At 51.6% G+C, this 15,168-nt stretch overlaps 3 protein-coding genes and 1 non-coding gene across 4 annotated transcripts; 2 read left to right on the plus strand and 2 right to left on the minus strand.

The window, feature by feature from the left end:
- The first annotated feature begins 526 nt into the window (after positions 1-526).
- Positions 527-3,100, plus strand: LOC117840760 (uncharacterized). Its single transcript, XM_034721279.2, has one exon. It carries the CDS (start codon positions 908-910, stop codon positions 2,843-2,845), a length of 1,938 nt encoding a protein of 645 aa, XP_034577170.1. The 5' UTR covers positions 527-907; the 3' UTR covers positions 2,846-3,100.
- A 2,423-nt stretch (positions 3,101-5,523) lies between these two features.
- LOC140221423 (uncharacterized) lies at positions 5,524-6,706 on the minus strand. The gene has a single exon (XM_072291019.1). It carries the CDS (start codon positions 6,386-6,388, stop codon positions 5,612-5,614), a length of 777 nt encoding a protein of 258 aa, XP_072147120.1. The 5' UTR covers positions 6,389-6,706; the 3' UTR covers positions 5,524-5,611.
- A 1,928-nt stretch (positions 6,707-8,634) lies between these two features.
- Positions 8,635-12,896, minus strand: LOC117835168 (auxin transporter-like protein 2). Its single transcript, XM_034714546.2, has 7 exons — positions 12,613-12,896; positions 12,298-12,486; positions 12,065-12,177; positions 11,725-11,908; positions 11,509-11,606; positions 10,038-10,503; positions 8,635-9,237 (listed from the first exon to the last, which is right to left on the minus strand). Exons 1-7 carry the CDS (start codon positions 12,790-12,792, stop codon positions 8,908-8,910), a joined length of 1,560 nt encoding a protein of 519 aa, XP_034570437.1. The 5' UTR covers positions 12,793-12,896; the 3' UTR covers positions 8,635-8,907.
- Positions 12,897-13,957: 1,061 nt separating this feature from the next.
- LOC117841139 (small nucleolar RNA Z247) lies at positions 13,958-14,096 on the plus strand. The gene has a single exon (XR_004637170.1). It is a non-coding gene; the product is annotated as a small nucleolar RNA Z247 (small nucleolar RNA).
- The last annotated feature ends 1,072 nt before the right edge of the window (positions 14,097-15,168 follow it).

The raw sequence follows: 15,168 nt of genomic DNA on the forward strand, positions 1-15,168 counted from the left end.
GACCGGTAGCTGTGTGGTGAAGAAGACCCATCCAAGAGGGGTCATCATGGCATAGATCGGCACGGAGCTCGGACCCGTCGAGCAGAAACCAGGTTTGATCATCACAGCCTGACCCGAAAACCGCAGGGAGAAACCAGACTGGTAGCAGTCGTAGCGGAGCATCGCTGAAAGCTTGTATCTTCTGCGAGAAATTACGACTGCGGGGGAGCGAAACGAAGTGGAAGCAGGCTGCAACCGGAACTGGTGCCCGACGCCCGGCGGCCTACACGTACACGTACGAGCCGAAGGTCGAAGCTGCGGAGCACACCGCCGCGCTGAACTGCTGAACGCAACGGCGGACCAACGGCAACGACCCTCAGCGCCGCGCGGCTCCGGTATCTCCCTCTCAGCAAAAGGCCAGTGAAGGCGCCGTGAGGGCCCCAGCGGCAGGCCGCCAGCCAGGCCGGGGAGGCCCACCGCGACCGGTCCACCAACCCGGTCTCACGACTGACTGGCTGGCTGGCTGGTTTGCTAAAACCCGCCTCCCCCGCTCGCTCCTGCTCCTCAATCCTCCTCATCCCGTGCCCTCCAAGGGACGAAATCGAAGACGGCAACGCCACACGCCCACACCAGAGCCAAGCGACCAGCGTAGGAACCCACGCGCCGGCGCCTCCCAGCTCTTACCCTGCTGGGCGTGCGGTGGTTCGTTAGTGGCGGGATTTTCCTTCCATTTTCCGGCCGCCGTCTTGGCATCCCGATTCCCGGCCTCTCGCGGCGTGCCGCCGACACCACCGAGCAAAGGAAAGCAGCTCCTGATTTAAGCTCAATTCGTGGGGGATCGAGGCATCGTGGCCTTCCGATTGCTTCGCCGCCCGCTCCTCCGAAATCTCGCCGCCTTTTGATCTCTCTCACCGCGTGGTGCGGAAGGATGGGGGAGGGGGCGAAGGCGATGCTGGCGAAGCCGATCCAGCTCGCGGACCAGGTGGCGCAGCAGGCGGGGTACCAGTGCCTCCGGACGGACTGCACGGAGCTCCGGGCGCGCGCCAAGAAGCTCGCCGAGCTCCTGCGGCAGGCGGCGCGGGCAGACCTGTACGAGCGCCCCGCCGCGCGCGTCATGGCGGACACCGAGCGGGCGCTCGCCAAGGCCGCCGGCATGGCCGCCCGCTGCTTCCAGAGCCACTCCCGCCTCCGCCGCTTCTTCACGCTCAACCCGGTGTCGGGGCTCCCGCGCACCCTCGCCATGCTCGACACCGCGCTCGAGGACATCGACTGGCTCATCCGCATCTCGTCCCCGCAGGCCGACGACGACGGCGACCTCCGGGGCCTCCCCAACATCGCCCAGAACGAGCCCGTGCTCGGCATGATCTGGGACAACATCGCGCGCCTCCACACCGGCGGGCTCGCAGCGCGGGCCGACTCCGCCGCCACGCTCGCCTCCCTCGCCCGCGATAACCCCCACTACGCCAAGTACATCATCGAGGAGGACGGCGTCCCGCCCCTCGTCAAGCTGCTCAAGGAAGGCACCGACGACGGCCAGGAGGCTGCCGCCATGGCGCTCGGCCTTCTCTTCCGCGACGAGGAGAGCGTGGAGAAGCTCCTCCACACCGGGGTGTGCTCCGTCTTCGCCGCCGCGCTCAAGGAGCCGCCGATGCGCGTGCAGGCCGCGGTCGCGGACGCCATCGCGTCGCTCGCGAACCACAGCCAGAAATGCAAGGACCTCTTCGCCCAGAACTACGCCGTCCGGCACCTCGTCGGCCACCTCGCCTCCGGAACCATCCAGGAGCACAGCAGGTACTCTGTCAGTGGGAACGGCTCTAGGAACACCCCTACTCCGGCGGCGGCCATGTCCTCGCTCGACAAGCTTCACTCCGTTGTGCTTGCCAAGTCGCGCAGCGTGCACCAAGGCGGGTCTGGTTCCTCAACAAACGAGCCGCCGAACCAGCCAGAAGCCTCGAATGGCGGCCAGCAGCGAGAAAGATCGAACCAGATGCAATCGGTGGTGAAATCCGCGATAGCGGCCAAGACAAACGTAGCCGCGCCTCCACCCAGTAGGCCTCAGCTGAGTTCGAACGGTTCGAGCGGCCGCGGATCGCGCGAGGCCGAGGACCCGGCTACCAAGGCGCACATGAAGGCTATGGCGGCGAAGGCTCTGTGGAAGCTCGCGCGAGGCCATGTCGGAGTCTGCACCAGCATTACGGAGTCTCGCGCGCTCCTCTGCTTCGCCAGGATCCTCGAGAACGGCGACGGCGGCGCGGGCACGCACCTGCAGTTCTACTCCGCGATGGCGATCATGGAGATCACCCGTGTCGCCGAACACAACCTCGCGCTCCGGCAGTCCGCGTTCAAGCCCAGCTCGCCGGTGGCCAAGGCCGTCGTGGAGCAGCTCCTCCGCATCGTACGCAAGGGAGACGACGACGAACTGCTGTGCCCGTGCGTCACCGCCCTGGGCTGCTTGTCGCGCACATTCACCGCGAGCGAGACACGCGTGATCGGCCCGCTGGTGCAGCTGCTCGACGACAGGGAGATCCCGGTCATGAAGGAGGCCGTGGTGGCGCTCACCAAGTTCGCCTGCACCGAGAACCACCTGCACGTGAACCATTGCAAGGCCATCATGGACGCCGGCGGCGCGCGGCACCTCGTCCAGCTCGTGTACCTCGGAGACCATCTGCAGATCGAGGCGCTCATACTGCTCTGCTACATTGCGCTGCACGTCCCAGAGAGCGAAGAGCTCGCGCAGGCCGGGGTGCTCGCCGTGCTCATGTGGGCGTCCAAGCAGGCACACATGGTGCAGGACCTGCGCGTTGAGGCACTGCTGCCGAACGCCAAGGGTCGGCTGGACCTCTTCCAGTCCAGGGCATCCAGGTGATGATTGCAGGCTTGCAGCAATCACCCGGTGGAGATGAGTTTGTTCATCTTGCTTTACAGAATCAGATTAGATTTGTGTCTATTTTTCTTTGCAGTTTTAAGTTCCAGATATGCGATTGTTAGAGTGTACATATCCCGGTTCCGTTTGTCAAAGAAAGTGTTGATTGAATTGAATCGTCTCATTCTTAAGTCCTGAGGAATTCATGTTGATCATTCTGTACGTGTAAAGTCGAAATGAAAAGAAAGGTTCTGTTCATACGATTGCTTCAGTATGTTAGGTAGCAATACTTGGTTATGTGTAGCTTCAGACATAATGGCAGGTTGACTTGACTCCTAATGAAGCCTGAGTCACTTCTTCCTTTTGATTTGTATATAGATCAATTGGGACACATCATGCTACAGAATAGCAGGTTCATTGCTCTATCATGTTTATTATCTTTTTAGAAAAAAAAAGTTTTGTGGTCAAAAATTGAGTTAATTTCTGCTTGATCACTTTCCACAATTATCTGTCCTCCTTGAGGAAGCAGGATACTATTTTGCAAAAGTACTGTTGAAGTTTCAGTCAAAACTATTGTATCCATGTTTGGACTTCTGGAAACATTTGTTTTTGAGATTTAGTCCTCTTCAATCGACTCATTTCTTGCTTATCTATCAATCACCCAAAAGTGCACTAGAAATTTAATTGGCAATGGAGCTTTGTGGTTAGGGTTTGGGGACGACCTGTGGCCTGCAAGCCTAGAAGGAGCTTGGGGGCGGCTCGCCGGCCGGCGGTGGAGGTGGAAGAGACGGCAGCGGAGGCGGTGAGGGCACCGCTAGAGCCGAGTGGTGGGAGATCCCTGGTAGGCAGTGAAGGCGGCACCCCAACGGGTTAGCGTCGACGGCGGCGGAGGCCGTCGGAGCATGAAGGAGGCGGGCGACGGCGGGGGCATCGCGTCGGGGCCTCGCGCGGCTTGGGCTATCGGAAGAAACCGAAGAAGACGAAGATGGGAGGAAGAGAAAGATAACAGAGAAGGGGGGGTGTGATTTCAATCGTTGGATCTATATCAAATGGATAGGAACGGTGATTGATAGAAAATGGATATTTCAATCGATTGAAGAGAAGACAGTCCCTTTATTTTTCACTAAGGATTCTTGAAACAATTTGACTTCTTTATTCATACGTTTGTAAACTTGTACTTCCTGAGAAAATTTAGTACAATAGTACTTATCGGCTGCCGATGAATCCCAAGGAAATTCAGGTCGATCAAAATCTTGCAATAGAAGCTCCTGCCCCAGTTAGCTCATCATTCATTTGAAATGTTTAGTTCTACTGACCGGGGCACACAAGTCAGACTTAGGCGCACATTTAAAGAATGGGCAACTGGTGGTACTTTGTTTTTCTACGAGCATCTCCATGAGACAATGACCCTTCACCAGGATAGTATTTGCCTACAAACAAGCCTCTCGGTCAATGAGGATCTTTGCGGCGTGTGCAAAATAATTTAAGGCTATTGTTTAACGTTGAATTCGAGAAAAATTTTAGAACGGTGCTACTAGTGAACTCCGAAGACAAGTCTCCTTTAGGTCAGTCTTCATAAAGAGTTCCATGAAGATTAAATTCTATGCCATCAACAATTTTGCTGATTTGGTAAGATCATTAAGAAGAGAGAATTCCATCAGATGTGAGGGAAGTTTCATCCTCATGATATTCAGTTAGAGTTACCCGTCCTAATTATGCAATAAAACTATGCACTTTGATTGACTTTATGCTTTACTTCTATTTAAGTAGGGTGCAGGCTGTGGTAACTTCTATTTAATTGTTTATCGGTTCTCGCTCTTGGAAAAAGTATTTTGGTGCATTGCTCGCTCCGAGAAGCCGGGCAATATTTTTCTGGATGCTTTCAACATGACTTTAAATAAGATCTGAGATAAAAATGTACTACTAATGACTATTTACATTTATACTGACATAAATATTGTTTAGCTGTTAGTCTAAGTTCTCAATTGAGACGAAAAAATGGCGCTGGAGGCGCGCCGCAGACTCCAGTCAGTTCTGAACTGGGACCAAAAAATGGCGTGTTGAGCCGCACTACAGTACAAAAACGGCCATGAAGGGCGGCTGACCAGGGCCGAACATTTTAACCTGGCATTTGGTTAAAGAATGCTACATAAGCTGACAGAGACCAGTACGTGCACATTGACACACCACTTCCATACGCCCCAGAGTTATCTTCCGGCAATGAAGTGTTCCGCACTGCTGACCAAGGGTTAACTCCATGGCCTGAATGGAGACGCGAAAGTGCCACCACCTAGGAATATCATTAGGTCAAATTATGCATTTGGAAACCACCCTGAATTGGGAAGAACACTGACCGCCCCCAAACAGTTTATATGAAAATTTGTTGTCATCAAAATCCCGTTATGAACCTAAGCAAGATATTTTACTCATACCAGTTATCCATGCCCAGATTAGCTTGAAACTTCATAATAACAGAGCTGAAAATCTACCACCTCCTGTATCCCATTGCCAAATAACACCTTCTGAAGGGAAAGGAAGTAAAACTAACAGAAAAATTTCACGGTTTAAAATATCCCGGAATAGCGTAAAAAAAGCAAAAAAGATCAAAGATCCCAACTTTATTTGGAAAATTAGTGAGTCAAATCAAAGAAGTGCCAGACGCGCAACAGACCTCAATTCAACCAGTAGTCTTAGAAGATATTAGCTGCGAATGCATCTAATGGTAGGAATGAAAGGGAGGCCTTTGATCGGCCAACTACTAAAACTGATTCAGAGCTCCCACTTGAACCTGTCTTCCATGAACATGTAACGGACAGACTTGTGACTGACAATCTGGAACCCTTCTAGTTTAGCATCACCACTGCTGCTATCAGTGACTAGTTCAACACCTGTAAGCACAGCAAACTCAGGGCGAACTGCCTCCAATTCCGAGAAGCCATCTGATTCGTCTTCCGTGTATCCCACAATTTCTTCGAAGACACCAGCAACACAAAACCTGCCTCCGCCTAGGTTGAGGAGCTTGAACCTTAAAGCAGACCAGTTTTTGGGTGTGTCCAGATCTGATAGGGTATGTAAAGTCGGCGGTTTCTCCATGGCAATGAGGTCCTCCATGACAGAGAGGTTCCTGGTCGCACACAGGTGATAGGGATTGGTGGGGAAGAAGCCCAGCCAGAGCTTGAATTCAGGAACATACTCAGCTCCACCCACGAATGGAAGCACCCAACAACCACCTTGCCACCATTCTCGTTCAACAGTGTGGAAGCAGTAGGTGCCGAAGCCATCTGGGGAGGATGACACGCAGATGGTGCGGCCACCGTCAACCACCGAGTGGGAGCCGATGATGTTGTCGAAGGGTGGCCGTTGAAGAGACTCCCAATGCCAGGCCTTGCGGCCCATGGGGCGATAAACCAATCTGTCCTCGGGGCCAAACCTGAGGACGTCGAAGCCATCGTCGTGCAGGACGTAGAGGTCTTCTTCCAGGGCACCGGGTTGGCCCGTTGAAATGATTTTGGGCGTGATTCCAGTGAAACCCTGGCTACTGGGCATGGTTCCAATAGAGTCCGAATCAGCGTCGTAGAGGAGGGAGTGGCCTGCCAGGCTGCAGCGGAGGATCCTGCCCTCGCTGCTGCGGGGACTCACGCGAAGAACCCCATCGTGTGGGGTCGAGGGAAGCTCATACAAGGCGGAGGCAGCCGCTGCAATGTCGGTATCGGCGGTGCCTGCGGTGCCTTACCACCACCCGCCGCCGCCGCCGCTTCGGCTGTTGACGGGTAGAACAGATGCTTCGAGACATCCAGGCGGTGCAGTGAACACATACCGCTCTTGTAGTTCTCCGCCACGATATTCACGAACCGCCGGCGAATCATCCTCCTCCGAATTGCGGATCTGATTTTTTTTTTTAAACGAACGGCAACAGATTGCGCTATTTCTATTGATCAAGTAACCGGTCCCAGCGGACTGGTGACCAAAGAAAATTGGAGCTCCAAAACAAGAGAAAAAACCAGGCTGGAGGCTGCCCGAACTGTACACAACAAGAGACCTAAATATGATAACGGTGTCATCACTCCAAGTCGACCATTTCATCACTGGGGCAAATCATCAAGGCCTGACAGGAAGATTAACTTCCAAAGTAAACAATTAGAACAACAGCACAGCCCTCCACAAGGAAGTTCCTAGAGCAGCCAGCCACAGCAAGAAACTTCCAAACACACCGCTGGTAGCAAGATAGAATCGTGTTAACTAATCTGGTCTTGATAAAACATGAATCCTAAGAATTTCACTGAAGAAACGCATGAGATTGGAGATGTTGAACTCCCCACCGGTAAAATAAACGGCTTTATCAATACTTTGTCACTTTGCCTGCATTCAAATTCTAGACCTGCTGGCATGTGTTCTTCCCGAACTTAAATTTCTATTGCTGAGCCATATGATGACATTTGGAAACGTTGGACATTGAAAACTCTTGTCTGTTCTTTTCAAAACCACGATTTCATTTAGATGCTTTGATCGATCTTACCACTGGCATCTTGAATTCGACAATGTCATTCAGATACTTTGAGCGATCTTACAACTGACCATCTTGAAATCGGCAACGCCTTTCAGATGATTTGGTCGATCTTACCACTGGTCATCTCGAATTCTCAATCCGTTCTAATTTGAGTCATGGCCGTGAGATCAGATATAATCAAACATCTTTCTGTTTATAGCGACTCATCCATTTGAATGCAACTCTTAATCATGGACGATGAATTTGGTGATGCAACTTACCACGCCGAAACATAGCGCGTGACAAACAAAATACTTTTGACTTTAAGCGCTTAAATATGTAAAAATCTTACTAAGTTCCTGTGGCGATATTACAGGTAATTTCTAGATATTGATTTTGTGTACAGCATGTTCTAGAACAGGAGGGGAAAACAAAAGGCATATGCTTGATATTCAGCAGTCACTTTCCAGGTAGTTCTCTGACAGAGGCTTTTCTTAGATTTTATCGGGATTTTCTGGGACAATAGAGCACACATTTCTGACTGGATACTGACTGATGCAAAGTTACGGGAAAAAATGTGCTTGCATACTAGATCCTGACATCCATGAGCAATGGTCAGTGTTTCTGACGCTAGAATATTTTACGAGACTTCTCGAAGGGGTAAAAAAGGCGTAGCCACTTAGAGAATGAAGCCCATTTAGCCCGTATAATTTGCAGCATTCCAGATCCGGCCAGCCTCGTGTGCGAATTTTGATGCCGGCCCACCGGAAGGAAAATTGGACGCAACGGCCCTGGTACACACACACACACACACGGCGCACATGCAGCAATTACTGGGCCGTATCGGACATTGATCTACAGGGTGGGGCCGATAAACGAACGTGTCCTGCGCCGATTGTGAACAGGGATCGATCCTTGTGTCAAAAATCAGAGGGGCAAAATTGGCCATTCAGTATTTTTTCAGAAAAAATAAAACTGGCCGTTCACCCAGCCATTTTCTTGCTCTTGCAGTTGCAGCGGCAGTCTCGCGATGACACAAACGACAGCATTTTCAGTCTCCATACCGAGTAGCTAGCTACGGCCTAAGTACGAGCACTTGGCATGGGGTGGCAGTAAAGCTTACGACAACCGAGGAATGGAGCAAAGAGATCCTGACTCCTGAGTCGTCAGAGCTACTGAGCTAGCCATACATGACTCGTGAGCGCACCAGCGCCGAAGTACTGCCAATGATACAGCACTGAGTGGTGGAATACCGCCAGACTGCTGCAAAGGTGACGAGCTATGCTATGCTCTTGCTGCATGAGGATGAGAGAAAGCGGCAGCTAGGCTTGGCATCTGCGGCCGTAGAAATATTCCTCTTTTTTGAGCTCCACGCCAGGACACAGCTCAGAACACAAGACACTCCATGCTACTGATACAGCGATACCCTCACCAGCCTTTTATGAAGTCCGAGCAGCAAAGCAAGCGACAACAAGCCAGAGAAGGTGCTGGTGCTAAATTAAGCTAGACTAACTACTGGATTAGCAGGAACTAAAGCAGGGTCATGCAATGTCAGCTGGGCTGATCATGTCTTCACTCTTCAGAGACCGTGGCTGTGATGCCTGTGGTGGTGGAGGAAATGCGCCGGCGAAGGAGCCGCGGCCGGTGGGAGCCCGCCGGCGAACGGCATGGTGATGTTGCCGAGGCCGCCGGGGAACGGCAGCGGCGCGGCCGGCGGGAGGGGCGGCGGCGGGCACTGGTAGCACTTGGTGAAGAGGCCGAAGGTGTCGATCTGGTGGACGAAGTTGGTCATGCTGGCCCAGCCGCCGAAGCCGAAGCCGACCACCAGCACCCACGCCACCACGAACGCGTTGATCATGTACGTGCCCGTCCACCGCCCCACCAGCCGCGGCGGAGGCTCCACCGCGTTCTGCACCGCCGCACAGGGTGAGCTTATTAGTTATTCAGAGCATGCACGTATGGTTTTCAACAAATTGAAGCATTGTATTCTCGTTAGAACATCGAGAAGTAGCCAGGAATCCCAGGATTGGGTTATCATTTGCATGGAACTCAGTGCTACAAGCCTACAAGGTTTCTATTCTTTTCTTCTTTCTAGATAGTAGTACAAAAATTTCCTGCACATAAAGCATCTTTATTCTGGTTCTAACGTTCTTTCGCTTTGTCGCTTAGCTTTGCGCCATCCTTTCTCTTCTTTCTTGCTAGTACGGAACGGAACGGACTACCCACTTCGTAAAAAGACAGTTTGACACTGCTGTTGTTTTGTCTTATGTTTCAGACTTTCAGTAACAGTGGTACGAACTACGGACAACCTAGCAGAGAGGCAGCGTTCATTAGAACCCTAATGATTTCAGCACTAATCATTAGTACTACTAGAGCTTTATGTACTAGCAACATTTTGCCTTGTAGAAGGTGGGGCCCAATTGAATGACTACTGAGTCTCGTGAATATTTAGGCTGCTGTGCAAAGTGGCATCAACGCATGCAGGAGCCAGGGGCTAGCTGTGCAAAGTGAGCAAGCTATGAAATGCCCAAAGAACATAGGCGTGCGACGGTGCTGCGTGCGACGACAAGCTACCAAATTCCTATGCACGATAAAAGTAGAACCATCAGGTAAAACGTAAAAACATGCAAGGTAAAAGAAATCAATAATATTGGCTGCGTGCTAATAAGATGGTAAAAATAATGCAAGAAGAAGTACTGTAAAGTATACCTCACGGGCGCTCGCGGAGCGGAAGGTGATCATGTGCGCCAGCGCCGGGATGATGTAGACGGTGAAGCTGACGAGGAGGGAGCCGACGGCGGAGTTGATGGGCCCGAAGAAGGGGAAGACGATGGCGAGGAACCAGATGGGCACGACGACGGGGAGTCGCGCGGCGGCGCGCTTGCAGAGGCTGCGGCAGTCGTGGAGTCCGATGAGCTTCTCCCACACGAAGTAGAGCGGCGTGCATGCAAAGCCGAAGGTGATGAACTGGTGGACGAGCATGAGCACGACGGCGGCGTCGCGGAACGCCGTGCGCGGGAGCAGGGCGAACGCGTTGGAGTGGGTCAGCAGCTGGTCACCGAACGCCCAGTACACGCTCGCCGCCGACGGCAGCGTCAGCGTCAGCACGTACAGCGTCGCCAGCAGGTAGATCGCCTTGAACTTCTGGGGCCTCCACATCGCGTGCATGATCTCCCTGCATGGATGCCGAACATTGTTCAGTCACCTTTCAAACGATGGTCAGATGTGATCAGCTGTAGACAGGAGACTAGACCTCTAGACTCTAGACTGGACATGGCATTCACAGCCGTTTCTTTTGAAATTTTGCGTTTCTCTTTTCGTGCACGCAGAAACCTGGACACCCGTCCCATGGTTGTGCAAGTTTTTCGTGTTGTTGGCATCTGCGGAGGGGTATCGTATCGGCATCTATCAGGGCTCAGGGAGTCAGGGCTCTCCAAGTGCAAAAGCAGCAGGAGCCCTGCGCGCTGCTGGGGTAAAGCAGCAAGTGCACGCTCCTAGGGTGGAGTGGCTCCTTTGACTGTACAAGCAATGAATTGAGTCAGAGGAGATAGGCCTGCGCTGCCGTGCCCCCGTGCCCTGAGGTTCGTGAAGATGCACGGGGCAGAGATACTTGTGTCAGTGTGTAACCTGCTCGCACGGGTCTGGTGGTGCCAAGATGGTCGATGGAACAGTGCACAGTGTGCAGAGAGTCTCCCCCCTCTCCTGTGCATTTGCCAGCCGGTAGATGGCATGCCGCATGCATCTCTAAACTGTAGGCTCTATGTCTCCGTTTGCATGCCACGTTTTACAAGACTCCATGACTTGGTGTCTCCATTTGCAACAGTTCTACTTCTATTCTACCTTGCATTCTTCTCCAACAAGAAGAGAGAGGCAACGCTAGCTATCGTGTAAACTTGTGCATGGGTACATGCCTAGATGTCTGAAGCGTGTGGCGTGACCTGACGAAATGTATGGCACGGCTGGATCAGACCACCACAGCACATATAGTTTCATTGGCTCAGGTCATGCGGTCCCCTAGTGCGTGCTCAAATCCCTGCCCATGGCATGTGACCGGCGCGTGTATCTTTTAGGAAACCTACTCATTCTATTCTTTGTTTTCGGCAGGAACGTCCACATTGCTAGTAGCTGTAGCTTTGTTCACACAGTGACATGACATAAAAAAGGGTGCTTGTCTCCTTACACAGTAACAGCGTGCCCGCCGAAGGTGTAGAGGATGTTTGTGGCCCCGGTGAAGTAGAGCACCATCATGGTCGGCCCGGAGTGTTTCACGCCATCAACCTGCAAGTACGGCATCGCCCATTCAACGAAATGCTTCGACGACAACACTACTCGATGGCATCAAGAGCTAGCTAGCATGTGCTCTCGAGACGCACTTGAATATATACGCGTGCGTTACCTGGCCGTGGATGATGGAGGCGATGGCGAGGTACCACGCCGTGTAGGTGGTCATGACGAGGCCCAGGAAGGACCAGATCCGGTAGTTGTGGAACGACGGGATGAACACCGTGGTGGCGCAGCAGGCGCCGAAGATGTACGTCCACGTCCGCTTGTCCAGCTTGTCGTTGATGTAGTAGATGTTGCTGCAGCAGGCATGTCATCACTTACAGTAAGAACTAAACACCCCTTAGCCACAGGCTCCATTGGCTTGCATCTATACCAGAAACAAACAGCCAGAGCAAAGACGGACCAAGCATGCTGTGCGAAACAACAGTGTAGCCTGTAGGCATGCGTCGTACCTTGCGCAAGCGATGAGCTGGATGACTGAGCCGAAGAGCAGGAACGTGCAGTTGAAGGCCAGGCCGACGTTCCTCCAGTGCCTCCCGAGCAGCCCGTCCAGCACCTCGAACCACTGCAGATCGATGCATCCGTGGTTGGTCCAGAACAAAGTTCTTCAGATGGCCACATGCATACTGGACAAGACGAGCAAATGCAACAAATTTCATGAACGCCGGTGCGTGTTTCTTCTCACCTGGATGACGTGGTTCCTGAAGTCGGCCTTCTTCTCCCTCTCCTTCCGGGTCCGGTACTCCACGTACAGGATGCTGATGAGGTACGCCGTCCAGCTGCCCATCAGGCCGTAGAAGAGCTGGAACAGGATGCCGCTCAGCATCCCCAGTTGCGAGAAGGAGTAGGGCAGGGTCAGGAGCACCTGAGCTACCTGAACAATTACATAAACAAGTTTCATGCATATGAGCTCAGAGCTCTCACTGGCCTCTGCTACAGGACGAATGAACCAGCTAGCTGATCGACCAGAACAAGGAAATAACAACGGCAAGGTCGTCACCTGGTTGGAGGCGCAGCTGAACCAGGCGTCGTAGGCCGAGCCGCCGTGCCAGAGGAGGCCGGAGAGGCGCGACTTGACGGTGTTGGAGTCGCCGTCCTGCTCCATCTCCACGTACCGGCCGACGCCGACCGTCTCCGGCGCCTTCTCGTTGGCGAGGCTCCCATTGGCCTCCGAGTCCATGACCTCTCTCAGCTAGATTCCTAACACTCGGTGTCCGTGTACTAGACCTCTCACCTTATTATGAGGCGTTGCCCGTGTTCAAGTCGAGAAGAGGTGGAGACCGGAGGGGGTGATATATATGCAGGGGGGAGTGAGGTGCCGGCCGCGCGAAGCAAGACTGCAGCACGTCCGACAGGTGAAGATAAAGAAACCCGTCTTTCTCGTAATCTCTCTGTTTGTTTCCAGGAGCTTTTTTGGATGCAAGTAATAGATAGAGCATGAAAAAAAAATTGGCAAAGGAAAGTGAGTCTTCCGGAGCTTCTCTTTCTGAACCATGTGTTTCTCGGCCAAAGTATCGGCGGCAAAATCGGGACGAGACGGGATAGCAAAATCGGGACGGCTAAATAAGGGGTTAATTGTGTTAAAGGATAGGTACATCGTTGTACAAGAGTTTTGTGTTAACCCGTCAAATGAACGTGATGATTTTAGATACATAGATGCGTTGGTTAAACCTTGAGTTGCAGATAGATATTGTATAGATAGAAGAGGTTTAAACCAACTATATCTTGTATCACACGTTGTAATCAAACTTTTGTAATCTGCTGGGAATTCTCCCTATATTAATACGAAATCGTGCGCATGCCAAGGTAGGCAGCCACGTTCACCTAATTACCATTACATCTTTCATGGTAATTAGAGCTACTTCCTCAAAATACATCTAAGATGCCATGGCCTCTCGTTCCTCATCATCGCCGTCAAGTGCTCTCGGGCCGCCCGTCTCCGAGAAGGTCACGCGAGAGAACTTCATTCGTTGGAAGGCCCAGGTGTTGCCACCGATCAGAGGTGCTCATCTCCTTGGTATCTTTGACAGCTTAATTCCGGCACCACCAGAAACAATCCAAGATGACAAGAAGAATGACGTCTCCAACCTGGCGTACGAGATCTGGCTGCCGTAGGACCAGCAGGTACTCGGCCACCTCGTCAACTCCCTGTCGTCCACAGTGCTTGTGCAGGTAGCTACGTTGACATCGTTGTCTGAAGTCTGGGACATGTACTCGGCACAATCACATGCACGAGTCCCCAACCTACGGATGCAACTTGCAAGCCTTAAGAGGGAAGCATGAACATCGCGACATACTTCAACAAGATGAAGGCTATAGGAGATGAAATTGTTGCTGCGGGAAAACCTATCGACAACGATGAGATGATATCCTTTATTTTGAATGGTCTTGATTTTGAATATAATCCCGTCGTCTCCTCTGTCTTGGGTCGGTCGGATCCAATTTCTATCAATGATCTCTATGCCCAAGTCATGGCATATGAGATGTGCCTGGACATGTTTGATCAACGTTCAGGAGGTCACTATCAATCCTCGGCAAATTCAGCTTCTAGAGGTTGAGGAGGCTTCAACCCTCATGGTCGCAGAGGAAGTCGCGGGTGAGGGACAGGCGACCGCGGCTCTGGAGGGCGCGACAATTTTTCCAACAGCAGCAACTCCTCCAACAGCAGTTTCAAGTCTGGAGGACAGTCAAGTCGACCTCAGTGTCAGATTTGCGGCAGGACAAATCTCACTTCCATTGAATGTTGGCATCAGTTTGAAGAAGATTTTCAGCCATCAAACAACAACAAGTCAAGCTCAACCACCTATGGTGTTGATACTAACTGGTATATGGACAGCGATGCAACTGATCATATTACCGGTGAATTGGACAAGATGACGGTGCGTGACAAATATGCTGGTCATGATCAAGTTCATACGGCAAGTGGTTCAGGTATGAAAATTAGAAGTATTGGTCATTCAACTTCACATACCTCAGTTCGCAATCTTTTATTAAAAAATATATTGCATGTTCCTAATGCTCATAAAAGTCTTGCTTCTATTCATCGTCTTGCCTTTGACAATAATATATTCCTTGAATTTCACCCGATTTTTTTCCTCATCAAGGACCGAAAATGAAGTAAACTCTTCATCAAGGCAAGTGTGAAGGAGGCCTTTATCCCTTAATTTCCAGCTCTTCTGAAGCAAGCACAAGTAAAGTACCGTTTGGAGTCAATAAACCATCCATGTACAGATGGCATAGTCGTCTGGGTCATCCATCTTTTCCTATTGTTAGGCATGTTTTGAAGAACAATAATTTATCGTTTCTAGATGATGCTAGTTGTAATTCAGTTTATGATCCTTGTTAAAGAGCCAAGAGCCATCAATTACCTTATGCAAATTCCAATAATGTGTCTACTTTTCCTCTCCAATTGATTCATTCTGATGTGTGGGGTCCAGCTCCAGAATCTGTTGGTAGACATACATACTATGTGAGCTTTATCAATGATTATAGTAAATACACACGGATCTATTTACTTCGAAAGAAGTCTGAAGTTTTCCAAGTCTTTCATAATTTC

This window comes from Setaria viridis, chromosome 9, assembly GCF_005286985.2.
Source record: "Setaria viridis chromosome 9, Setaria_viridis_v4.0, whole genome shotgun sequence".
Taxonomy (NCBI): domain Eukaryota; kingdom Viridiplantae; phylum Streptophyta; class Magnoliopsida; order Poales; family Poaceae; genus Setaria; species Setaria viridis.

Bases quoted from the DNA above. Each gene is read 5' to 3' on its own strand.
- LOC117840760 (XM_034721279.2), top strand. From the start codon at position 908: ATGGGGGAGGGGGCGAAGGCGATGCTGGCGAAGCCGATCCAGCTCGCG.
- LOC140221423 (XM_072291019.1), bottom strand. From the start codon at position 6,388: ATGCCCAGTAGCCAGGGTTTCACTGGAATCACGCCCAAAATCATTTCA.
- LOC117835168 (XM_034714546.2), bottom strand. From the start codon at position 12,792: ATGGACTCGGAGGCCAATGGGAGCCTCGCCAACGAGAAGGCGCCGGAG. The intron at 12,487-12,612 runs GTGACGACCTTG...GTAATTGTTCAG, and splicing joins TCAGCTGCGCCTCCAACCAG to GTAGCTCAGGTGCTCCTGAC. The intron at 9,238-10,037 runs GTATACTTTACA...GCGGCGGTGCAG, and splicing joins GCTCCGCGAGCGCCCGTGAG to AACGCGGTGGAGCCTCCGCC.